Source organism: Manis pentadactyla, chromosome 1 (assembly GCF_030020395.1).
Source record: "Manis pentadactyla isolate mManPen7 chromosome 1, mManPen7.hap1, whole genome shotgun sequence".
In the NCBI taxonomy this organism is placed as follows: domain Eukaryota; kingdom Metazoa; phylum Chordata; class Mammalia; order Pholidota; family Manidae; genus Manis; species Manis pentadactyla.
In genome coordinates this window covers 116,682,296-116,709,328 of record NC_080019.1, presented here as the reverse complement: position 1 = coordinate 116,709,328, position 27,033 = coordinate 116,682,296, and the positions used below count along the sequence as shown (strand labels likewise).

The 27,033-nt window shown below is 38.0% G+C and overlaps 1 protein-coding gene across 6 annotated transcripts; it reads right to left on the bottom strand.

The window, feature by feature from the left end:
• Positions 1–139: 139 nt before the first annotated feature.
• On the bottom strand, positions 140–26,972 carry KNG1 (kininogen 1). 6 transcript variants are annotated; one of them, XM_036875096.2, is made up of 11 exons: positions 26,568–26,964; positions 24,205–24,315; positions 23,119–23,203; positions 19,897–20,069; positions 18,626–18,733; positions 9,869–9,953; positions 8,863–9,035; positions 4,023–4,130; positions 3,820–3,906; positions 2,258–2,335; positions 140–380 (listed from the first exon to the last, which is right to left on the bottom strand). In XM_036875096.2, the coding sequence occupies exons 1-11, from the start codon at positions 26,760–26,762 to the stop codon at positions 300–302; spliced, it is 1,284 nt and encodes a 427-aa protein (XP_036730991.2). In that variant the 5' UTR covers positions 26,763–26,964; the 3' UTR covers positions 140–299. The 6 variants fall into 6 exon arrangements, with proteins under 6 accessions (XP_036730991.2, XP_036730992.2, XP_036730988.2 ...); XM_036875097.2 differs by lacking the exon at positions 3,820–3,906 and having other exon boundaries at positions 26,568–26,965; XM_036875093.2 differs by lacking the exon at positions 140–380 and having other exon boundaries at positions 460–2,335; positions 26,568–26,965.
• Between the last annotated feature and the right edge of the window lie 61 nt (positions 26,973–27,033).

Below are 27,033 nucleotides of genomic sequence, written 5' to 3'. Positions count from 1 at the left end.
CCCCACCTCTCGCCTTGGTTAGCGAGAGAGCTCCAGGGTGGGCTATGAGCCTCCAGCTCAAGCAATGGCTCTCTGCTCAGCTGGGCTTTGCTGCGGCGTAGGTGTGGCCGAAAGGAGACCACAGTAAATTAACCAGGAGTGAGAACATAAAGACCAAACTTTATTTCACCCAGCAATAGAGTGATGAAATGGCATGCTTCTCTATTTAAATTCTATTCCATCTTCTAGGCCTTCCATGCAATGCAGGTGACAGAGGTTGTTGGGGATATTGCACGAGATGTGCAGCTTCTGCCCATGGTTCAAGAGCTCTCACTCTCAGATGTTGGCTCTGCCCCTGCCTCCCGAGGTCGGCCCTGGTACTCGCAGAGCCTTAGGTGCCTCTGTAAGTATAGTAAAACTCTGTTAATCTGAGGAAGTCATACCATAAAAGAAAGGTGAAGCAACCAGTTGACAAGGTGAGACTTTTTCCTGACATGCTGGTTCTTTATTTAAAAGTACAGAAGATACTTGAAATGAAATAGGAACTCAGAGACTCAAATACATCCAGTAAATGAGGTACACAAGCAGAGAAACATTCGTCCACAGGTGAGTGCAGCCGTTTCCACCCCTATCATGTTTCCCAAGGCAAAATCACAGCAAGGATCATAAAATGTATGCCTCCTTCACATTATAAAGCAATTAAAGGCAATCATATTATTCTCTGTTGCAAAAATGAGTGTTCTTTAGTGTCATAGCAAAAAGATTGTGTGATTATAAAGTGAGGCTAGAGAGGAATTTCCTCATAAAATTCTTGAACAAAATTTGAATTGCACCTTGTAGATATTCCCTTGTCAACTATAAAAATGGTTACCTTAGCAAGCCTGCCTCTGTATTATATCCTTATCATTAAACTCAGAGCTGCTGAAAACAGGAATATTTAATCCAGCCTCAGCGATAAATAAACAGATAACTGATATTTGAAAGCCTTGTTGCAAGAAGTAGTTAATGAGTAAACAGAAAGTATTGACTTATGAGAAACACTCCCGCCCAGAAAGAGAATTATCAGAATAGCTTTGTCAAGTGAGTGTAACTATTTGATATAACTAGCCCATTTTGGAAACAAAGTCAATTAATTTACTTCTACTTGTGCTTTCTTTAGCCAATGTTTCTTTCTTGTTGTCCCTTTTTGACCTCTGGAAGTTTTATTATTATTTTCCTCATTAAAAAGTTCGGCTTTCAGTCTCTTGACTTCCCTTATTTTCACAAGGGTTCAGGGACCAGATGCCACAACTTACTGAGAACGTCAGGAATCTTTTCATGAAAACCAATGACATGTGTTAAGGCACACATTTGTAACCAGAAAAGCAAACTGCAGGAGGCCAAGAGGCACATTAGTTTATCCATTTTCTATGCTAGTTAAGAAAATGTGTAGGGAAGACTCAGAAAGGATTTCCAATTCTGCACACAGTTTTACATCATCCATGGAGACTGAAGGTGTCACCATTGGGAGTCTCAACACTTCTCTCTAGGCTGTTCTGAAGCTTCATGGTTTTTAGTGTATTATATCAGATATTTAGATAATGGGGAGGGGATGATGAAAGTGTTAGAGAAATACCCATGGTTACATAAATTAATAGAAAGAATCAGTGAGGTCAAAATCATGAAATTCTTTGATTTCTACAGTTGGATTCATTTCTTTAACTGGTTTCCAGGGCCGTCCAGGACACTTGGGGGAAGTTGTTTCTGGAAAATCTGATATCAGGTTAAATGAAAGACTATTTGGCTGTATCTGGATGTCAGGGATCCAATCACCACCACTCTCTGTGGGAACTGCTGGTATATTAGGCATCACAGTTGCAATGAGATCTGAGTCCTCAAAGTCAGGAAAGGTAACAGCTACACCTGGCTGGGCTGGGGAAGGGAGGGATGTTGGCCCTTCTGTCTTCTCTTCTGTCTGTGCAGAAGATGTAGTACACTCTTCAGAAGAACTTGCCAAGTGCTCTTTTCTCCAACCATTGTGCTTTCCATTGTTTTTTCCTTTATTTTTATGTTTTCCGTGGCCATGCCCATGCCCATGTTTATGTCCATGGGCCAGGCCAAGGCCATGTCCCTTTTGGTGCCCATGGCCGTGGTCATGCTCATGCTTATGGCCATGGCCACGACCATGTTTCATTTGCTTTTTATGGCCCCAACCATGCCCACGAGTGGGTCCTTGTTCTTTTCCTGAATCCTGCTCTTCATCTTGAACAGGAGCCATGGGATTGTGGGGTAGACTTACAGTTGTTCCTTCTTTTGTTCCTGCCATGAGTATTGATCGGAAAGGTGAAAAACCTGGAGGCCTTTTCATCAATGAGATCTAAACAGGAAATATTAAGATGAATACATTACTGTGCAAACCACACTATCAATGAAGAAAGCAGGGACCAAGATCCACCAATGCTGTCTCAGCTTACAGTGGGGCAAGTCTGTGCCAGGCTTTAAATATTATATTAATATTCCAGAAGTTCCAGAAGAGGTGAAAATGAATAATAATTCTCCTCTTTTGATTGATTTTATAATTTGTAGATATTGACTATTGTTCTTAATAATACTCTAAGCTGCAGAGTTTTTTCTTAATCTGGAAAAATTGGGTGGTAGAACTACATAATTTCTCCAATATCTTCTAAGCCTATGATGATGTAAAGCCATGGCACATTATTCATGCCTATTAGCACTAATAGATACTATTTCTATTAGCACAACTACTGCTTTAACCCTAAGAGCCCTCTAAGTGGCTCTATGAACTGAATTTAGGGGGCACATATATCCACAATTGCTTTGTTAGGCTGAAACACATTAGGACATGTTCACAAGCTTAAAACAACCTTTGTATAATGTTTATGTTAGACCCTATACATACTTATACATAGTAAAAACCTGAATCAGAAAAAAGGCAACTTGAAGAACTTGAAGATATGGATTTGTGGATTATTTCTACCTACACTTTCACTACCTGTGAGAACACAATGGTTGGATGTAGTATTCAGTGATGCAAAGAGCATGATCTTTGACAAGCCAAACCCAACTAGTTATCAGCTTCCTGGTGAATAGAATGAGTTCTGATTTGACCTAGATTTGCATCTGAGCATCACCAGCCTCACTTTTCTTATCTGTAACAAGGAATCATAACAGCACTGAGTTCATAGAGTTGTTAGGAGGAAAGTATGTGTGAAGTCCTCAGTGTAGTGCCTGGGACAGAGAAAGCGCTTAATGATGTTATTATTCACTCTAGAACATCAGCATCTTTGTAATTTTTAGTGTCTCATTCTTAACAGTAGGAAGAGTATTACCTCCCAGGGTTCTTTGAAGAATTACAGAAGATTATGAAACCAATGCTTCTCAAACTTGAATGTGGGTATGAATTTCCTGAGGAACATGTTAAAATGTAGGTTTTGATTCAGTAGATGTGGAGTGGCGTCTCAGAGCTACATTTCTCTGGCTCCTTGGGTGTAAGCAGAGGGCAGTGGAGCCCTATGCCTCGCCTCAGGCACACCTTGAAGATGCACAGCTAGTGTCCGCTCTCCACAGCGGGGCCTCACGTCAGTGGGAGAGCCTATTGACTGACGGGACACTGACAACATGTGAGGAGAAGTTAGGAGGATGGCTGCTCCCTTTCTAGCCATAAAAAAGATGATGACAGAAATGTGAGAGTTCTCCCTCCCTTAAAAAGATAGTCCTCCCCCGCCCCCCAAAAAGATAGTCCTCAGATTCATTCATTGAAATAATGGTTTATTTTCAACCTAAATATGGCTTTTAAGAATGAGCAAAATTAACCCAAGCCGACTGTGATTAGAACCATACCTTTTCCAGTGGTTCACAGTCAACAGTAGGGTAAATTTTTTTCTCCCAAGGTACCACATAAACGTTAGCCTTACAGTCTAGAATTTGCTATGCATGAAAACAGAAGCCAAAAGAAAGAACAGTATTATTCATGAGATACTCAAACAAGTATAAAATATCAAACAGTTTTCTAGGGAATAAGAGACAATTGCATTGCTACTTACTCCAAATTTATTGATCATGCAGTTTGCAGTCAATTCTGTATTACTCTTCTTGGCGCATGTGGTTTCCCGGGCCGTGAACTCAATATAATACTTCATTCCAGCCACCACCTAGAAAATTAATTAACAAAAAGTAGGAGCTTAATCAATATTGTATAATAATAAATCACAAGTTTTTACTCTAAGGACTTTAAGGGGAGAATACTGATATCTTAACTGAACACTGACCAAATGAGAGTTAAACAAAAAAGTACAAATGTTTGACCACAAAACTTTCAGATTGTATACATGTGTAAAATATTTGGCTGTTGGTTGGTCTCGTTTCCTTTTCTAAATAGGAAAAGAAAATACATTTTATTTTTCTATTTTTCTGAGTTTTATTGTTTAACAGCTGCAGATTTCACTAGTAATTCAAGGGCTCAAGTTGTAATAGAATCTAAGAAAAACAGGAAGAAAAACTTAAACCTTTTTTTTAAACACATTTTATTGTCCTGCTAAATCTTAAATCAGAGAAATACTGAGTTAGTACCACTATAAAAATTATGTGCATAAAATGATGTGATTAGGAAAATTATTTGGATATTCTAACTTGCTTTTCTTAATTTTTTGTATTAAAAAACTTTTCATCTCTACCAAGAGTTTTAATCATTATACAGTGTTATTTTCCATTAAGCAATTTGTGCTCCCCCTTTTATTCTCTAGAAGAGGCATACTTTATTTAAAAAAATGAAACTCATTTTTAAAATACTCTGATTTCAACAAACTTCAATGTATAGTTTTTTAAAAGTCATTTAAAAATGCCCTATCTTACATCTCTTCTGCATTTGTAAAATACACTTGATAAAATACAATACACTTCTAAATTGTATGTTAAAAAAATTGATGTGGTCCAATTTCTAGACCAAGTTATTCGATATTTAACTCTAGAGTGTAAATGTATGTGTGTGTGTGTTGTGGACTGAATGCACCCCCCACCCTCCCTCTAATACGTATATTAAAGCCTTAACCTCTAAGGTGATGGTATTAGGAGGTAGGGCCTTCAGGAGGAATTAGGCTTAAAGGAGGTCAGGTGGGCGGGGCCTCAACTCCACTTGCATCCTTTCAAGAAGAGAAAAGGAGACCAGAGCTCTCTCTTAAGCGTGAGGTTTATTTAGCAAGAAGGTGCCCATCTGCAAGCCAGGGAGAGAGACCTCCCCGCAGAACTGAATTGGCTGGGTTTTGGACTTCCCAGCCTCCAGAAATGAATGTGAGAAATAAATTGCTGTTTAAGTTGTCCAGCCTATGATATTTTGATGTGGTAGCCCGAGCAGACTAACACAGTGTGTGTGTGTGTGTGTGTGTGTGTGTGTGTGTGATATTATGTGGCTTTCAAAAAGAATACATCACACCTATGTGCTGACCTGGAGGCATGACCATTAATGAAAAAATGAAATTATAGGATGATAATATAATTCCATGTTTGTAAAAGCAAACCACAGCAATCTTCCCTACCTCTTTATGCTTTTTAAAAGCATGGAGAAAGTGTGATAGGAGAAGGATGGGGAGAGCAAAGAGTCATAGGAAGAGCTAAACTCCTCCTCTATCTTTTCTGGCATTGTTTTGCTGAGTAAGACTGGTTACATTTTTCAGACAAATGTAATAAGTAACTTTAAAAACTCCAGGGTTATGTATAAGTGGGGAGGAAGTTTCTAAGAAGGTTTTAAGGTTTATACTTGGAAGATCATGAATTTTCTTGCTCATTTCAGAGTACACCTTATTATCAATTTTTTTTAACATTAAAGTTGATCAGTGTGATATCATCTAAGAAAGTTGTCAATATGTAATACAAACCACAGTTGCTGGCTTAACTCTACAGGGTCCAGAGGAGAGGAATAAAGTTGACCTAATAACATCTTCCGAGGCCCTCAAGCCTGCATCGTCATTGCCATCATTATCAAGTGCTACTCTTATCAGAAGTCTTCCTTGCTTAAGCCCACCCTCCCCAAGTTTTGCTTTTAAAGTGGAGAGCACCACATAGCTCTGTAAGTTCCAAGTGCATTAAAAATTTTAAGTCAGACAATTAACTAGAAAGAGATAAACAAATATTCATCAGCTCTCAGGATAAGGCAGGCCTTTCTTAGGTGACAAGCAGAGGAAGGAACCCTAAAGGAATGGAAAAACATCTAAATTCGATGAAACAAAAATGAAAACTGATTCTCAAAATTCACAGTAAGCCAAATAGCAGGCAAACTGGGAAAAATATGATGTAGGATCAATATTCTTATGCATGTAAAGCGCAAACTGAAAAAATGGGCACAGGACATGCATAGGTATTTCAGAAAAGAAGTTAAAATGGTCATTAATCCTGAAAAAATGTTTGCCTTAATTAATAACCCAGGATATGCACGTTAAAAATGCAAGGCAACAACATTTTAGTCTTCTTTGTTAGCAAAGATGAAAAATAGTGAAGACGCCTGCTGTCAGCCAGACATGGGGAACACGCAGCCTCAGTCACGACTGGTAGGCATATAACTCAAGATCATCAACCAGTGTCTTATACCTAGTCAGTGTGAATGTAAATGGCATAATTGCAAATAGTTTGGTTCTTTGGCAATTTACATCAGAAGTCTTGGATATACATTCTTTGACGTTTCTAGGACATTGTGAGAGGAAACATTCCTCAATGTGCAATAGATCCTTGAAGTATGTTCATCTGAGCAGAGGCAGAGAGGAAGGTTGACAGCAGTGGGACAATGGTCATAGAGGCAGGGCAAAATAAATGCCTATTACAGAAATCACAATCATTCTCATGTGAAAATGGAGGATTTAAGAAGTTTTGGTATCTGAAATGTGAAACCAACTTGAAGCAGACCTGCATCCAAGCAGGGCTAAACATGCAAAGACAAGACAAAGCTAAAACTATAAAATAAATCTTTAGCAATTTGGTCATTTGGTCATTTGGAGATTGGCTTTTAGCAAATTCACCTTATGGTAAATTGAATTCCAGTAAATTGGCTGCTTCCACCAAAGCTGCCTTTAGTGATCATGTCTGAGTCAAATTTCTCTATTTTAATGCAAAAATCAGTGAAGATTCACTTCGGAAAAGTAAGTTTGAAATTCTCACAATATTCCAAATTAATTTGGCAACTGAAAGGCTGTGGTTGCCCTTCAATTCACAGCACTTTTGATTGTTGTTTCCATGACTTCCTCACCATATACACACACACACACTCACACACCTCAGTGTTGATTTAATTTACGGAAAGAACTGTAACTACTGAGAGGACTCAATACCCTCATTTGAGAATGAGTGGTTCATCCTTGATAGCAACCTCTGATGTGCAATATATGGTGGAGTGGTGGGCCATTCTTGAATCATTAAAAATAAGAGCCTTTTACAGGAAAGCAGAAATAGAAAGTGGGAAGAAAAGCTGGCACATACAAGAGTAGCATGGACTGGGATCCCCTTCAAGTAAGCCTAATGTGGGTCACGTGCCAGTGAGGTCAGGAAGCGGGGAGGTGGCATCTGGGACAGGAATAAGTACCAGAGCAGGAGAAGGATCAAAGTGTCAGTTTTGATTTATTTTAATATCATTTGTTTAGGGTTTCTTTCCAGTTATAAAATAGAGGGAATTAGAAAGATGATAATAAATAGCCATCCCCTAAAAACTACCACTATGAATAGTCATAGTCACTGTGAGGCATTTGTTTCTTTTCAATATTGTTTTCTATACTTTTTTGGAACCCAATTGAGAACAGAATATATATTCAGTTTTATGGCCTCTTTTTTTCACTGCATATTTTAACAAGCCATTTTCACAGCAAGAACTCCTCACAAAGATACTTCAAAATTGCTGCTGAATACTCCATTTTAAGGATACCCCAGACATGTCTGATCACTTCTATATTATTGATCATTTTGACAGTTTACACCTTCTTTTATAGTTAAGGTTACAAAGAACATCATTGTACAGAGAGATTCCCTCTATTTTAGATTTCTAGAAATTCGATTATTGAACCCAAAGTTTAAACTTTTCTTAGTGATTTTTTTCATCAGATTATAAAGATCAAGTTGATTTGCTGTAACAGTTTTGTTTTATTTTGATTACTTACCTTAGCTTATATTTTTGGAAGCTAGTTTTGAGGTTCTATAATAGGAATCTGTCCATGAATACATTGTCATAGGCTTTTCTAATCCAGCCACTCATTTTACAGATGGGGCCACAAATGCTGAGTGAGTCTGAAAGGTTGCCTAGGGTCACCCAGGACATGAGTGGCTAATGCTGTGGCCAAGCTGGGTCTCCTGAACCACACACCAGGACACTCCTTATGCCCTATTGATAGAGCATGGAAAGAGCGACAGATCCCCAGAGGGTACATTTGCAGGCGGCAAGGGCAGCCCAAGCAGAGGTGAAATGACCCGGATATGAGAGTGGGAAGAGGACCAGTCTCCGGTGCATTGATGGATGTGGCTGAACCCCAGGCACTGAGTGCTACTGCAGTGAGAGAAGAGTCTAGAAAGGCAGAGATAAGTCTTGCTTTCCTAGCCCTAAATTTTATTAATAATATAATAGTTGCTAGTATTTATATAGCACTTCAGGGTTGAAAAGTAATTGATATTCATTATCTTATTTGATCCTCATCCCAGTCCTTTACAGATGGAAAATAGAGAGGATGTTTTAAATGACTTGTCCAAGATCATATACCAAGCATGCAGTGAGGCTGGAACTTTAAATTCAGATCTCCCAAGTCCCATTCACAAAGCATACTGCTTCCCAACCCACAGACAAGATCAGTGGCAAAATTAATAAGCAATTTGCACACAGATGATAATATCACTATTTGTGTAGCATAATTTACAGACCTGTGCTGTTGCTTTAGTCACTCTGTCAATCTTGAAATAGAAAGTTTGGTTATTCTCTGCATTAAGTTTTGCAATGGAATGATTCAGAGCCTCTTCTAGCTCTGGGCTGTCGACAGGTATATTTGTGGGGCATCCAAGACAAATCTCGGGAGGTGGTGGTACAAAATCTTCCTCTGAAAGAATCAGGTTGTAAGACAGCGGTCTAGTCTTCTCCCTCTCCCGCACACAATCCAGCATCCATTTAGAGAGAGCCGCGAGGCAGCCCTGGGCCCAGCAGTGAGTGGTGGACGATGCCTGTCTGCCTTCTGCCTTCCTGCCTCTCCTCTTTCCTCTCCTCAGAGCCAAGTGTGTTTGAGGAGATACTCAGTCAGAAGGTGTTCCTTAGTAACTCAATCAAGATGTTGCACTTTACCTAGGTTTTTGCATTTTTGATGGAAACTAACAAGAAATGCTTAACTTAAAGGAATGACTCTAGTGGGAAAACTCTAAGTCCTATGATTCTGATGAGCAAGCAGCTTCAGGAATGCTTCTCACCATGGAAGATGTACAACTATCTTCCAAGAAGGAGAAAAGCCAACTCTTGGTACAAGATACTGACTTGACCATAAACTAGGACTTTCTCCCTTTGCCCCACTATAACATTCAGGGAAAAAAATCTTTAACGGAATGGATTTTATTCTGAGTGGTTAAAAACGAGATACAGCTTCCTCAGTTTACAATACCTGACATCGGAACACCTTGTACACAAGGAAGACCAGCTGACACTGTACCTGGAGGCCAGCTTGCCCAGAGAACATATTCCTTTCTGGCCATGTGCGGTGCAGTCTCAGCTGCAACTGCTGTGCACAATGGGCAGAGATGGGGTGTGGTGCTCTCAGTAAGGGCTGTGGGTCATGTAGCCTTTGTGGTGTATCATAGGAACCGAAGCATGATTTCTATGAAAAGACATAGCCAGCTGTCTGGGACCAACATACACCCCTAGAGCATCAATATGGATTATCCCTACCTGGATAAAGGTCACACTTCTGTGAGAAGGAAGCAATTCTCAGCTGAGGATCCATGTATGCACTGTCCGTACATTCACCAATATCCTGGTTTTTAAAAGTATATATGTGCATAAATTAAAAACATTTTTAAGAACCTTTAAAGTAAACAACCAGTAAAATTAAAGATAGGATGTTGACTATACAAATCATCATATAGAAAAAAACAAAATATAGTCCAATTGCAAAAGAGAGAATAAGAAATAATTAGGCAATAGCATTAACAACAATCGCAAACACACAAACACACAGAAACATGAAATGAGATGACAAGAGTACTTGGTATAGAAACAGCAACCATATAAGTAAACGAGTACGATTTTCTTTTAGGAAAGCAAAGAATTTCTGATTAAGTTTAAAACAAAATTAATGTATTACATCTTCAAGAATAATGTCTTGTAATAAAAAAGGTAAAGTTAAACATAATGGATGAACAAAACTATTATGAGGCAAATATGGACAAGAGAGGAGCTGGAGTATTATTAGTATTAGACAAAGTAAAATTCAAGGTAACAAAAACTCATAAAGGTAGTAAAAAAGATAATTTTATTTTTATAAAAGTTATAGTTTAGAAGCATAGAATCAATATACATAAAGCATGTATCACTATGTTGTATACTTGAAACCAATATAATACTGTATATCAAATATACTTCAATTAAAAAAGGCAAAATGCATAAGGCAGAAGACAGATATATAAATGAAATGGATAAAAATCATTGTGGTAGGAAAATTTAATATACAACTATAAATCTAAGGCCAAATGGATACAAAAAAATGAATGGTATTTTCATATATTCCAAAATGATACTTTCATAAGTATGATGCAAATATTTTTAATTGCTTTTATACTAGGTCACAATAAAGACTCAGTAAATTTTGCAAATCAAAAACAATATAGGATATATTCTTTGACTTCAGCACCAGAAAAAAAAAAGTAGCTCCCTAAAAACTAATAGCATAAGTTTAAACAAATAAACAAAACCAACTACTTGGAAATATAAACACACTTGTTTAAGTAGGAAGGTCTGCCGTAGATAAGGAAAAAAATTTAAAAAAAACAAGACAAATGAGAATGCCACACAATGTTGCCAGAGCAGCATTCAGAGTTAGCTCATGGCTTTATATGCTTTCATAATCTAAAAAGAGAGTCAAGAAACAAACTAAATGAAACAAAACAACTCCAAATCTAGGTGTGTATCTCAGGAAGTCAGAATAAGAAAAAGAATAATAAACAGCTTTAAGGAAAACAAGAAGGAGGAAACAATAGATGTAAAATAAAAACCAATGAATTAGAAAACAGAAAGCATTAGTATTAATAAATAAATTCAAGTGATCATTCTTGGGGTAGGGAAAAATATCAAATGCATAAAAAAGCCAACATAGCAAAGGATGCAGAGAAATAGAAAAATACAAAAGATTATTATGCACAAGTATACGCTAATTTAAATCCTAACGAAGTAGATACTTTTCTGGAAAACTAGAAATAACCAACAAGAAGGACAGGAAGAAAAGAAATAAACTTGAATGGACCAATAATTGAAGAAAAAATAGAGAATACTATCGTTTCTCTCAACTTGCATCCTGCTTCTCACCTCTGAAGGTTGTATAGATATATATAACTTAAAAAAATCAAAAAATATATACATATTTCCATGCTTTATAAACTGTATCTGAATATAGAAAATAGTGACAGACCACCCAATTCATTCTATAAAACTACAGGTCATCTGTGTGCCAAACCTGAAAATGTGGAATGTACACACAAACGCGCACTGTTAAATCACCTTCACTTACAAATATAGAAGTAGAATTCTTAAAGAACTAGAACTAGAATCCAAATGTACATTTAAAGAAAAATTAACTTTAAACAAATTGAGTTTATTTAGGAATCTAGAGATTGCTATTGGGAGAGTTGTCAAAACACTGTAACAGATTACATTAGAAAAGCCTAAAATGGTATGTCAATACATCTGCTAGAGAATTTGCTATGTTCAACTTTTCCTTACTTAAAGGCAAAACAAAACAAAGCTCTCTGAAGAACAGGAATGTAAGGGTGCTTATAAAATTCTAATTACAAAATTCTAGAGGCTTTACCAATAAAATCAGGAATAAAACATGAATGTGTGTGATCACTGTAATTTCAAAAAACATCTCTGGAAGTTTGGTTCAATTCATTGAGACACAGAACAAAAAATAAGCATTGGAAAAGGAGATAAAATTATTATTTGCCTAAGCTATTATTATATAGAACAATCAAAAGAATCAATGAAAAGCTGTTATAGTTAATCAGAGAGTTCAGTAAAGTTGCTGTTATAAGGTAAATGTACCAAATTGATATATTTGTATGTAATAGTAACTTATTAAAAAGAGAATAAAAGAAAAAGGATTTAAGTCCTAATAGCAATAACTAAAATAAAAAAATGACAAAACAAAATCTAGGAATAACATTAGTGAGCAATGTTCCAGACATATATAAAGAAAATCACACAACTTTAGAAATATGAAATAAAACTTGACTAAATAGAGATGCATACCAAGTTCTTGAATAAAAAGACTAAATATAGTACATATGCCAATTCTCCTCAAATTAATTAAGAAATGTAATGCAATTCCATTCTATGTGACCATGTGTTTTTCTTACAGGCTTATTCTGAGGTTGGTTTTGAAGATATAAATTCTAGAATGACAAATCATATATTTAAACTTGCTATGAAGTTCTGGTTGTTAAAACATGGTGGTAGTGGCACAAAAATAGAGAACAATTCTTCGTGAGAAACTTATGGGATTGTCACAAATTTATATAGAAGGGAAGAATGTTGCAATTTAGATACCTTACAAGATATATCAAAATTAATTCCAGATAGGTTCTAAAGCTATATTTAAAAATACTGATCACAGACAAATTAGAAGAAAAAAGTGACTGCTGAGCAAATGGTGGAATAATTCAAAAGGAAATATTGGTAATTTGGTAACCTATAAACAAAAACTTTGTGTAAGTCAGAAATACCATAAAGAAACTAAAAAGTAAACTAAGAAAATACAACAAAGCACTGATACCTTTCATACACAAATACTATTTTCCAAATGATTAATTTATCCCAAAGAAAAATGAGCAAAGAAAATTGAAGACAATTCATGAATTCAACCCTTAAGTTTCTAACAAATATATGAAAATATAATGATTAAATAAATAAATAACTACACTGTTGGTTGAGAAAATAAAAGTTTAAATGTTTTTGCCAAAGAAATTAGCTAAATTAAAAAAAAATACTGAGTTCTATCAAGAGTATACATTGCTAATAGAATGTAAATTGGTTTACCTGGCAAGCAATTAACCTATACAGTTATATCTAGAGTTTTAAGAGCTCTTTTAAAATTGAAGTATAATTGACATACAATATCCTATGAGCTTCAGGTGTATATTTTAAGCAATTCAATATTTTTATACATTATGAAGTGATCCCCACAGTAAATCTAGTTACCATCTGTCACCAAAGTTATTACAATATTATTGATAATATTCCTTATACTGTACATTACATTCCCATGAATTATTTATTTTATAACTGGAAGTTTGTATCTCGTAATCCCCTTCACTTATTTCACTGCCCCCACCACCCCAACCCCTCTAACCTCTGATAACCAACAGTTTCCTGTATCTATGAGTCTCTTTCTGTTTTGTTTGTTTATTCATTTGTTTTGTTTTTTATTTTCCACATATAAATGAAATCATACGGTATTTGTCTTTCTCTGACTTGTTGCAGTTAGCATAATACCCTCTACATCCATCCATATTTGTGCAAAAGACTTAATTTTTTTACAGTCTGAGTAATATTCCATTGTGTATGTGTGTGTGTGTGTGTATATATATATATATACCACATCTCTTTTATCCATTCATCTACTGCTATCCATTCATCTACAGGTTGCTTCCATATCTTGACTATTTTAAATAATGCTGCAATGAATAAAGGAATGCATGTATCTCTTCAAACTAGTATTTTCATTTTCTTCTGATAAATACCTGCAAGTGGAATTGCTGGATCATATGGCAGTTCTATTTTTAATTTTTTGAGAAAACTCCATACTATTTTCTATAGTGGATGCACCAATTTGCATTCCACTAACAGTGTACAAGATTCCCTTTTCTTTACATCCTTGCCAACACTTATTATTTTTTGTCCTTTTTATGATTGCTGATCTGACAGGTGTGAGGTATCTCACTGTGGTTTTGATTCACATTTCACTGATTATTAGCAATGTTGAGCATCTTTTCATGTACCTATTGGCCATCCATATGTCTTCTTTGGAAAAATGTCTATTCAAGTCTGCTGCCCATTTTTTAAATAGATTTTTAATATTTAGCTGTGTAAGTTTGTTATATATTTTGGATATTAACCCCTTATTGAATGTATGATTTGCAAATATCTTCTCCCATTAAGTAGGCTGCCTTTCTGTTTTGTTGTTGGTTTCCTTCACTGTGCAAAAGATTTTTAGTTTGAGGTAGTCTCATTTGTTTATTTTAGCTTTTGTTGCCCTAGCCTGGGGAGACTGACCCCCCAAAAAATTGCTAAGACCAATGTCAAAGAGCTTGCTGCCAATGTTTTCTTCTAGGAGTTTAATAGTTTCAGATTTCACATTCAATTCTTTACTCCATTTTGAATTTATTTTTGTATATCATATAAGATAGTAATTCAGTTTCATTCTTTTGCATGCAGCTGTTCAGTTTTTCCAAAACCAATTTTTGAGGACACTGTCTTTTCCCCATTGTATATTTTTGCATCATTTCTTATATAGCTTAATTGACCAAACGTGTGTTTATTCCTGGGCTGTCTATTCTCTCCCATTGATCTATGTGTCTGTTTTCATGCAGTACTATACTGTTTGAATTACTGTAGCTTTGTAGTATAGTTTGAAATGAGGGCATATGATACCTCCAGCTTTGTTCTTCTTTCTCAAGATAAGAGTTCTAAGAACTTTTATAGAATGTCATACTACATGTAAAGCTGGGACTTTATTTTGAGGAATAAAGAACTAACTTTATTCTGTATTATAAATACCAAATACAGAAATAGTTGTATTGATAACTCAATGATATTTAGTGAGTATTAATTATAGTAAAAGTGGAAGTAACCCAAATGTCCAAAAACAGAAAAGTAACTTAAGAAATAATCTATAGTATGTTCATTAGGATATTAATCAGTTATTTAAAAATAGGTTCATCAAGAATTTTAATGACATAGGAAAATTCTTAGGTGAAAACAATGTAGGATGTAAATAACTACAACTATTAAAAGACAAAAAATCATTGAAAGCTGTCCATATTCCCACCAGAGACAAGAAGGAAATATACTACAATATCTTTGGGTGTTTGTGTATGTGGTTCAATATTATTTTCTTCTATGCTCTTGCATTGTCTTGAAGTTTTCTATAAATGTGCATTTCCAACAAAGGAACGCACAAATAATAAATGTCATACTTTTCAAAGATACAGGGAATACCACACTTACAATACCTTAAGTTTGGATGGGGAGAAGGTTGCTGGTAGTAACCCAGAGATTCACAATTCTACCAGCACATTTCGTTCACCTGAGAAACTTTTACATTATTCTGACTCCAGGGACCCACCCCAGACCAATTAAATCAGAATGTCTGGGATGATGGCCTGGGAATAAGTATTTTTTTAAAGCTAGCCAAGTGATTTTGATGCGTGTCATGGCCTGAGAACTACTTGTGAAATCTCTTAAATCAGTTTTTTCAAACCTTGATATGCAAATGAATCACCTGAGAACTCTTGTTGATACACCAATTCCAATTTAGTAGGTGGGAGATGGAGTTTGAGACTGCTTTTCTAACAAGCTTCCCGGTAATACTGCTGCTGCTGGTCCATGGGACCCATTTTGAATGACAAGGCCTTAAATCTTACCAATTGTGGGCAAAAGATTTCATTTATATTTTATCCTCTTTAGTTATTATAACAATTCTTCAAGATAGGTGCTATTATTCTTCACTATTTACAAATGAGGAGGTGGGGTCTCAGAGAAGTTATACTGAAAATCTGATCGGCCTTGTGACTCCAACCAGCCCTTGCACCTCTCTGTGTTGCAAAGAGAAAACTAAATTGAGGCTTTATAAGCAGATGCAGAAAGATTAAAGCTAGACAACATTTAGGCTTATATAACTTCAAATGGCTAACCAAACATGAAATACAGAAGGTATTAATAGATGCTTAAAAGGCCAGATTTGACTCAAACTGACAAAATTTAATAGTAGCGAGAGCATATGTTTATAGAGGGTTCCTCATTCTCTCTGTGTTTTTTTTACTACAATTTTTTTTATTATGTAAAACATGTATGACATAAAATTTGCTATTTTAGTAATTGTTAAGTATATAATTCAGAGACATTAATTACATTCACAGTGTTATGCAACCATTTCCACTATCTCTTTCCAATAGTTTTTCTCACCCTAAACACAAATTCTGTATCCATTAAGCAATAATAAATCCTCAATCTCCCTCCTCCCAACCCCTGGTAAAGTCTAATCTACTTTTTGTCTCTATAAATTTGCATATGTTAGATATTTTATGTAAGTGGAGTCATACAATATTTGTTCTTTTCTATCGGCTTATTTCACTTTGCAACACTTTTTCAAGGTACATTCATGTTGTGGCATATATCAGAATTTCATTCCTTTCTATGGCTAAAGAATATTCCATTGATATAAATATACATCACATTTTGTTTCTCCATTCATCTGTTGATGGACCTTTGGGATATTTCCAGCTTTTGAATATTGTGATTAATGTTGCAGTGGACACTGGCATACGAAGATCTGTTGGAATCTCTGTTTTTGATTCATGATATATACCAAAGAGTACAATTGATGGGTCACATACTAATTCTATGTTTAGCTTTGGAGAACTGCTGGACTGTTTTACATCACGGCTCTACCATTTTACATTCCATCAGCAATGTATGAAAGTTCTAATTTTTCCACATCTCCCCAAAACTTATTTTCCAGTTTTTAAAAATTGCTCTAGATGTTAAGTGGCATCTCATGGTTTGGATTTGCATTCCTCTGATGACTAATGATGAGTATATTTTCATGTGCTTATTGGACATTGTAGGCCTTCTTTAGAGAAATGTCTCTTTAAATCCTTTGCCCATTTTAAAATTGGATTGATTGTCTTTTGTTGTTCCATTGTAGGGTTTGTTTATATATTCTGAATAATAAGCCCTTATCAGATATATGATTTGCAAATATTTCTCCCATTCTGTGGTTGTCTTTTCATGATCTTAATAATATCCTTTTTACTTTTTTTCCCAATTATGAAATAAAAACATGCTTGATTAGAAACATTAGGAAGTATTGAAGAGTTCCACAAAGTATGGAGATTCAGAAAAACCCATAGTCCCAACTGAAAATTAACTATATATTTTGGCGTATTTGTTTTCCATCACTTTTATATTTACACTTACTTTATGCATTTGAGTGAATCTCTATGTAGAGTTTTATATCCTGCTTTTTTATCAGACATATGATGACCATCTTACTAGTCACTAAAACCTCTTTAAATGTAATTTTAATGGCACACATATTGTACTGTATGGTATACAGTTAACCCATGCACACCACAGGGGTTAGGAACCCCCTCTGCATTGCTGAGTAGTCAAACATGCATGAATAACTTTTGACTCCCCCCAGATTTAACTACTAATAGTCTACTGTTGACTGGAAGCCTTATTGATAACATTAACAGTCGATTAACACATACTTTGTGTTTTATATGTATTATATTTATTATATACTATATACATACTTACAATAAAGTAAGCTAGAGAAAAATGTTATAAGAACATCATAAGAGAAAACATATTTACAGTGCTATACAGTATTGAAAAAATCCATGTGTAAGTGGACCTGCAAGTTCAAACCTATATTGTTCACGAGTCAACCATATTGTAACTTACTTAACCATTCCCTGCTGTTGAAAATATGAGTTATTTCCAATGTTTTTCTATTAATAATGCTGAAATTAACATCTTGCTATCTGGATTTCTCATTTTCTTCCCATATAATAGGATCTGGAAGTAGAATTACTAGACTGAAGTTCTCACAGCAGTGCCTGCTTAAATCACAGTCTTCTGCTAACCTGTGAATGTCCCTGGGAAGGTCCTCATGCCTCCACCTTAATACGTACCAACTATTGCCACCCTAAGAACCTCACCTGTAACCTAATTGTGGTTCAGGCAATGAGACATCATCCTAGAAAGCATCACAAAGGGATAGAGACTCGGGATGTGTTTGTTAAAGGTAAAGGTAGGGAACAGAAGGTGAGAAAATGAGCAGAGACAAGTTTGAAGTGAGAGGTTGTCTCAGAAGAGCTGGAGAGGGAATGCTGAGCACGTGGGGAAGAAAAGGAGACAGGACAGCGTGAAGATGTTAAAAAACTTGACTCTGTCCTCATTTTGTTTCAGTCTATTCCTAGTCCCTGGTTTATCTGTCAGTATTCCTAGATGTGTAGATTCTTAGATCTGGTAGGAAAGGCAGCTTGATCAGCAACATGAGCTTCAGAGTTCCCAAGTGAATGTGAATGTGAATGGGTGAATGTCATCTACATTTTAGTGACTGAGTTCTACACAGCTGAGAGTGCATCTGTAAATACTGGATACAAAAATGCTAAGAATCTTATAATGAGATTTTTGACTACTTACACCATTTGAAAGGGACTTGCAGTCTGGAGTTAAGAATAGATAATTCTCCTTGGAACAATTTGTTTGCACAATTGAGTAAGTAACTTCATAGTTCCATCCAGCCACCACCTGCAACAATTTTGGATTGACTATTTAAAGGGCAGTTTGAACATTATTCACAGTGCTATGAGTAGCTTACAAAACTGCCCTATCTAAAGGGCAGTTTGAACATTATTCACAGTGCTATGAGTAGCTTACAACACTGCCTGGAATTAATATTATTATTAGGCAAAACTCATTACTAAACAAATATTGAGTACTGTATGTATGTGACTCACACCCATCAACACAACACACACGCACACACACACACACACACACACACACACACACACACAGTCCTACACATCTGACAATGAAAAAAAACAATGTATAGATGGAGATACTGTATTTCCTCAAGTAAGACCTAGCAATATTTCCTCTGCCAGGCAGCAGCAAAAATAAATCCTATTAAATTCTTGAAAAATTAATAGTGTTCTTCTAGATGGATAAAGAAAACTTTGGAGTTGGAGTGGCCTTTACTGCTCGGTCCTCAGGTTTCTCGATTGCCAGATAAGATTTCTCTTGGGCTAGGCCCACCCTGATAGCTGGATATGGACATAATTGATAGCACATGCATCTTGCATGAAGGCAAATTGGGAGGTCTACTAAAAGCAGGGAATGTTACCTACTGAAGTGTTTATAATACCTACTGAAGTGTTCATAATTAGTGGCTGAAATACAAGAGACACAGTCAACTGTCAGTAAAGGCTGAATGGACTGAGGCAATTCAAAGACCAGATTAATAAGGTATTTACTTTTTTTCCCCTGAGGATATATAAACTACATTTTAGGTGTGCCCAGAAAGTTGTGCCAACATTTTAAGGGACAGTTTAATATGTGGGAGCCATGTCTGACACATGACAGCTAGGTGATCGTATAATTTTCTTAAAACATTAAGGCCAGAATGTATTTCATTCCACTGTCTCTAGGAAGACCATGTAATGCTGACTACCTGTTCACTAAAAATAAAACTCCAAGCAAGGGCATGGAGATTTGCAGCCCTCTTCCGCTTGCATATTGCTGTATTTGAATCCTTTTGTGCCCTGTGTTAGTCAAGATACTCCTCACCATCCCATGCAATCATGCTTTTTCCTTTGGCCAATGGTTTACTTTAGGTAATGAAATCCTAAAAATAAAGATCTATCAAATTTAATAATACTGTGTAAAATAAATAAAAATAAAGAACAAACCTGTGCCTGGGCCTTTTTTACTTCTCTAAGAACAAAAAGGTGGGAATGATCAGTGTTGTTGTTAAAATGCTGAATGGCATGTGTCAGGATGGGTTCCAATTCTGGGCTCGCCGTTGATATGGGGTGCACGCAGCCAACGCAGTCATATTGGGCTGTCACCACAGGGCCCTCCGCTTGACAAAGAGCAGGCAAAAGGGCAGCGTTAGCAGCAAAACCCGCATTCAGATGCATTGCCCTAAGTCAGTAACATAATTTAGAAGGCCCCAATAAGCTTTCCAGGAAATGCTGGTATGCATTAGAAAAGGAGAACACAAGACTGCTTTTTAGTCAGAGGGAGAAAATGATCATTCTTTTAGGAACATCTTACATGCATACTATTGTGCATAATTATTTTACATTTATTTAAAAGTCACTTTGAATTGTAGAATACATTAATTTATCCTCTTACTAAAATTAAAACATTACAGATGTATTCTTATTTATTTTTCAGTGGTAATTAAAGCTCCTTGAAATCTGGCTCAGGGTATAATACATTTTGTATCAGTTCAATCCAATGAACATGTATTGTACACCTGCTGTACTGCGCCAGGTGCTGAGCCAGGCTATGGGGATACACCTATTTGTTAGTCATACTCACGGCCATGAAGGAGTTGGGCAAAGTCAAGTGGAAGAGACAGAACTGTAGGTGGTTCAGTTCAGTACAGTTTAGGAAGAGCTTGGAAAGGCAGGAGCCCAGAATGAGCTCGGGGAAGACTTCCTTGAGGAGAAGAGGCCTAAACCAAGAAGGGTGAAGAGCAGTCACGGCCAACCGGGCACCATGAGGTGCGAGGCCTAAGGAGAAGGAACGGGCTGTGTGTGCACACTTCATGGCCTGATTCAACTAAGCTCTCCTTTCTTAGTTTACTATTAAATCCTCCTTTGGTTCTTACTTTTATAAGAACGTTCAGATGGCTCCTGAGAAATTAGGATGAGCCAGGGACACAATGTGGGATATGGTGTATACACACTTTACCAGAGTTTAAAGCAGAAGGCAAGCAGGTGTGATTGAGGTCTGACTGGTAGGGAGAGGCCTCTGCTGGACGCCGGGTGTTACTGTATTCCAAGGGTCATAGGCTCCTGGGCAAACCTGATGAAAGCTATTCCCCTCCCCAGGAAAATGCAGGTACCCACACTGTTCTCCACATAAATTCAGGGTATTCATAGACCCTCTGAAATGAATTGAGAATGGTCTGTTGTAAGAATGGAGAGACACTGAAGGGGTTTTAATAAAATGTTGAGAGATATTTAAAAAGGAGTACATTCGTATTAAATAACCAAGTAATGTTTACAACAGATAGCCCTAACCCGCTGGTCTGCAGAAGCACAGGCCAAGAAAGGGGAAAGAAGTGAAGGAGACCTAGGCCCCTTCTGCCAGGGGCAATCACTGCCTGAGTGTGTAAGATCCCAACAGGACCTGCAGGCCCACAGGATTCTACAACACCATTCCTCAGTTAGCAGGTCAGCGCAACTCCCCTTGCAACTATTCTTGCCTTTTTCTCTCCATAACTCTGTGTCAGGAAGAAGATTCTCAGGGTGAATATTCATAACTTCTCCCCCAGCCCTTGACCTTGCAGAAGTTGTGTTGAATCAGGGTAATGGGCAAAGGTGAATAACTGGGGCAAAGGGGTTGCATGGGAAAGCTGAGCAATACAGATGGAAGAACAAAGAGAAGTGCAGGAGGCCATGGGAAGACAGGGAAAAGGCTGGAGGGTAGCTTGCTTCTCAAGGGCAGCTTTGACAGGGTCAAGGTTGACTGGGCAGGAGAAGAACTGGAGCAGCCTTTCCAGGGTGAGAGGAGTCAAGAAAGATGTCATCTTAGTTTTTCTGGGCCACAGTGATTGTCTGATTTCCCATCCTGCCCCAAACTTTCTAGAGATCTGTTTTTTAACTTAAAGTAAAAACTTATCTTTTGAACCTTGAAACACCAAAACGATCTGGCCCAAAGGGTTTCAGATGAGAGATTGTGGGCCTAGTAGTAATTTCTGAAGGTATGGCAAAGAGCATTCTCTCTTACAGTAGGTAAGTGCGTATAATGTGAAAACTTGCTTATGAGAATTGAGTTCTTAAACTGAATAATAAAAAGCTACTACAATGTTCTTCATGTAATTGTAGATTAATGATAACAAAATTTTAAAAAAGCTACTACAAAAAAAAGATTTTAATCATTTGTGATTTCTTTGCTATTTTGGACTGTTTTTCTTTGAATGCAACTTCTTGCAAGAACCAGAACTCAAGGGATGTAGTTTTTGTGGGCCCTCTATGGATGACTAAGGCCAGATAGAACCACTGCCACTGTGGTGAAGTTCCACGGTGTGGTTGAAGCTCTGTTCCGGGGCTTCATAGACTAAAGCCCAGTCTCGCAGAAGGGGATGCCAGGGCAGCTTTTGCAGTTGCTACCACCTAGATGTGCCCATTCATCTGTACCTGACACCTCTGCCACAGTAGGAGGAGCTAATCGGGGTTACATTGGTTGAGTTGCTCCATACATTTATTCTAAAGGAATTTTGTTACTGAGGGTCTACTATGCCAGCTCTGCTAATCAGTAACTGTGCGATGGTGGGCAAGATACTTAACTGTTGTGAGCCTCAGTTTCCTCATCTGTAAAATGGGATATCAATGTTTACCTCACAGAGCTGTTATGAAGATTAAACAACACATACATGTAAAGTGATTAGAACTGCAGCTGGCAGTGTTAACTGTTCATTGTTAGCTGTTACGACTTTTCTCCCTATCACCAGGAACACTATTATGATTGAACCGTCAGGCATATCACCTGGTTTCAGTCTACAACAATCCTAAGAGGTAGGAAAGTCCAGAACATGAAGAACTTTGAAAGATTCCAGGCCAGATCAGAGCTCAAAGCCTGTGCTTTCCTCACTGTAGGTTGCGGCCTGCAATTGAGGGCAGTTCTGGCATCTCCGGGTCCTTTCTCAGGGCCCTTGCACCCAGGAATACAACGCTGCGCTCCAGGAAGAGTGGGGGTGGAGAAGCGCGGAGCGGATGATTGGCGGGAGCCTCCTGTAACTTCAGGACTCTCAGCCGCCCAGGGTGCCGGGGCGGCGCTGTGAGGGCCCCGCTCTCCCCCGCCCCCTCCTGGAGGGCCCTTGTCTAGGCTGTGCTCCTGGCACCACACTGAAAGGGCTCATTCTACCCCAGGGCAGCGCTCCCGGATGTATCAGGTACCTGGAGTAATCTGGCAGGTCTGGGTAGCTACGGAGAATTTCTCATTCCCTCTCTTACCCACGGTCACTGTGCATTCTCCTGTGGCCTAAAATAAATAAATAAATAAATAAATAAACCCCACCATTTATCTTTCAGACAGAATTCTATGTCCACTTAGTACTGATGCTAAATATGGTCTTACTTTTTTTAAAAAAAAACTTGCCAAGATTTTTAAAAACAGAGTTCTGAGACACAACGATGAATGTTTTCGTCACCGACAGATTATTGTTCACAAGCCACTGATATTCATGGGACCTCAGAGGGAAGGCAGCACAAATGGTGAGGTTTTAAAGTAGAGTCTTTATTCCGAGACTTGGAGATGTTTCTTTTTCAACAACTATTCACAATCCCTTAGCACCAGCCCACTAAACTCTCCTCTTGATTTACCTCTCAGTTTCAGTGTTCAGACCATATACGAGGTGCCAGTGTTTTGACATCCAAGAGGTGAATCTGGGCTATGAAAAGAGCCTATGAAAAGGGCTTGCTTCTGGGCAGATACGGTCTGCGGTCTTCCTGAATTAAGCTGGGAACACCCAGCTGCGGTGTTCCAGGCCCATGTTAGGCATTTGGTGAAGATAGCCATTGTAATTAACAAGGTCCTCTGCATAATGTATCCTATTTCATCCTCCAAGACCCTGATGAGGTCAATTATGGTTCCCTTTTATGAGGCAGCGCACCTGTCTGAGTGGCCAGCGAGCTGGAGACCAGGCAGGACGGGTACTCGGGCCTGTGAAGTTGAAGCACCCAGGCTGTCCCCATCCCAGCCCTCCATCTCAGCCCGAAGGTTGATCTGTTGTCTCTCTGGAGCCTGGTCTGCATGTCCCAGTTGGTCACTAGGGTCCCTTCTTAAGGGAAGGCTTTCTCCGTGTTTAACTGCTGGCCTCTCCCTGCTCTTTCCGCCTGTGGGTGAGCACTGACATCATGCATTTGGCTTTCTGTGTATTTGAGGGTTAATGTACATCCCTCACAGACAGGCCCCCAGCTCTAATAAAAAATCTGGCAGGCTCCACGGAGAAAACAAGAGGCTTGGGAACATTAAACACTTACAGCTTGCTCAGATTCTTTGTAGTCACAGTCCTGCCACGTTTTGCCACTTTGAACAGAACAGTTGCCTTCTTTGATTTGATACTTGAGGGAATAAAACGTGTCAGTGTCATCCTGAAAGAAAGCAACCAGAGATACATAGGGTTCGTCCAACTGATCAATTGATTTGGGTGGGATCTGGTGCAATTATGAATATTTGATCTTGATTTGATTCTGTGAGGGCACCACATTTATTTAAAACGTTGAAAATTATAAACATTTATTTAGACAATGTTCATAAGATAATTTTAAAACACTTTTTAAATTACAAAGCAGTATCCATAATATTAGCCCCCTTTTTTTGGTAGAAATCAATTCATATATACGTACATGATTTTTGAAAGTGTGGAAAGCTATACAGCAAAACTGATAAAATGTTTGCCTCTCAGTGAGAGGGGTACAGTTGTCTTTCATTTTCTCCCTTAAACATTCCTAGACGTCCATTTTATAAAACAAACATATAATACTTCTACAGTTAGAAAACAAACAAGAGACCCCTTTTCCAAGAAATTAACAGTTGTCTCTGGATGGTAGAATTAATTTTGGGTAAATTTAGTATTCTTATTAGCTTTGTTTTGTATTCTCTTTTTCTAGCATGTCATGAAATAATAAATAAGACTTATGAAGTGTAAAGGTACTGAGCTGATGAGCCTTGCATGTAAAATCCTGGTGTGCTGGAGCAGATAGCAACCTGCAAGTTGATGTTGTCCCACCCCTCCAGTTGCAGGTGAAAGAAAGGAGGCCCGAGTAGATGGGACATGGCTGAGGCAGTCTCCCCACCTTGGCAAGGCAGAGCCAGCCCAGACCCCCACGCTGGGGGCTCCCAGGGCTGTGCTGTCGCTGAGCCTGCAAGGCACACAGAATTTGCACCTGGAGATGATGGAGTCAAACGAGATAATCTCCAAGGACAAAACAATAGGTGGTAGTGGTATAGACAGTGTCCGCGTGGCAAAATAATGATGAAAAGTGATTCTATGGACATTTGAGAACAAAAAAAGCTCATTTGCCACAGATGTCAGCCAATGACAACAGACCAATACCCCTGAGAGTACCCAGACCCCCATGTCCACAGTACTACATGAGTTTGTGAAACAGAATGGCTCAACTTTACTTTCAGAAAACAAACTGTCCATTGGGCTTTTTTCTTTATCCTCATTATGTCAAATGGGTGGATTTTTTCCTCCACTAAAGTAAACAATTGCTTAACTATCACAAAGTTTCGTAGTGAAATTTAAACAAACTATTGAAAGATTTATATTTGTTGAGATCACACATCCAATAAGGATTGTCTCCAACCCGAATGCATTAATTAGTGATAAAAAAGTAATAAAACCACCTAGGACATTGTTGTTATCCTTGATGCATTCAGCCATATGGACTTCATGGTAGACATTGTATTTTATGTAGTAGAATCATGTTAATCTAATTTCTGCCTCCTCTTGGATGTGACCCCTCTTTCCCCCCAAGCTTTCTTGAGGTATAATTGACAAATAGAAATCACCTGTTTAATATGTACCATGTGATAATTTGATATATGTATACATTGTGAATGATTACCACAAATCACCTCGTTTAGTTTTTTTCAGGGGGTGGTGAGAACACTTAAGATCTAGTCTCTTAGCAAATTTCAAGTGTATAATACATGATCGTTAATTATAGTCACCATGCTGTACATTACATTCCAGGACCTAGTCATCTTATAACTGGAGGTTTGTACCCTTTGACCAACACTGTCCTGTTGCCCCCACCTCCTAGGCCCTGGCAACTACCATTCTACTTTCTGCTCCTGTGAGTTAGACTTTTTAGATTCCACATATAAGTGAGACCATTCAGTATTTGTTAGGCATGCTCCCTTCAGCACCCCTTCCCAGTCTAAGGTCAGGAGGTCTTTGTATTTTAGTTTAGGTTGGTCACCCAGTAAATCCTCTTGCAGCCTGGTTAGTTCCTGGATTCTCCCACTCTGCATAGCCTCTTTCATATTACTCCACTTACCTTTGTTCATCCTTACCCTAGGATACCGTTTCTCTGATCACCCGGGAAGCCAACCTTGGTGGCCTGAGGCCTAGTCATACCCGGCCCTGCACCCCCAGGCCAGAAAGTTTGGTGTTGGTCTTTTCTAAGACCTGTAAGATTCTTTGATTATCATTCTTTGGTGACTGGTGTGTGTGTGTGAGTGTGTGTGTGTGTGTGTGTGTGTGTGTGTGAGAGAGAGAGACACAGAGAGACAGAGACAGAGAAACAGAGAGAGAGAGAGAGAGAGAGAGAAGCCTGCTCAGAGTGATAGCACAAGTCCCAAATGACCTCAGGGTTAAACACAGCACACTCACCATCTTGGTGACCTCAGTTACACGGTACAATACAAACTGGTTGCCTTTATGGTTTCCATGGTTATATTTCTTCAAAGCCGTGTCCACTGCCTTAAATACATCCTCATCATTGCAGTCAATTTCTTGTGAGAAGGACTCCTCCGTTAAACTTAGTGGCAGCCTGGAGCAGAGGAAAAGGATGGCAATTAATTTCATAATGTAACAGTCTCCCTCTAGGAGCTGGGGGAGGGTGTCACCAAGAACTGGGAGCCAACTTGAATGTGATTTTCACTATCTGCAGCCTCTTCTCTCAGCTGTGCTCTCCTCTCTGTGCCTCAGCACTCCCAGGCCTTAGTTGGATTTCTGCTGCCATCCACTATTTGCCCTATTCCAAAAGGACAAATGGCTTTGCTGGGTTATCCAAGCAGACTTCAGGCTGGAACATTACAACATCAGGGTTGTTGACCTCCTTGTTTGCATTCAGGAA

Bases quoted from the DNA above. Each gene is read 5' to 3' on its own strand.
- KNG1 (XM_036875093.2), bottom strand. From the start codon at position 26,762: ATGAAATTAATTGCCATCCTTTTCCTCTGCTCCAGGCTGCCACTAAGT. The intron at 18,734-19,896 runs GTTTGTTCTTTA...AAATTGTTGCAG, and splicing joins TAAAAAAGGCCCAGGCACAG to GTGGTGGCTGGATGGAACTA. The intron at 9,036-9,868 runs GTAGGGATAATC...TGATTCTTTCAG, and splicing joins GAAGTGTGACCTTTATCCAG to AGGAAGATTTTGTACCACCA.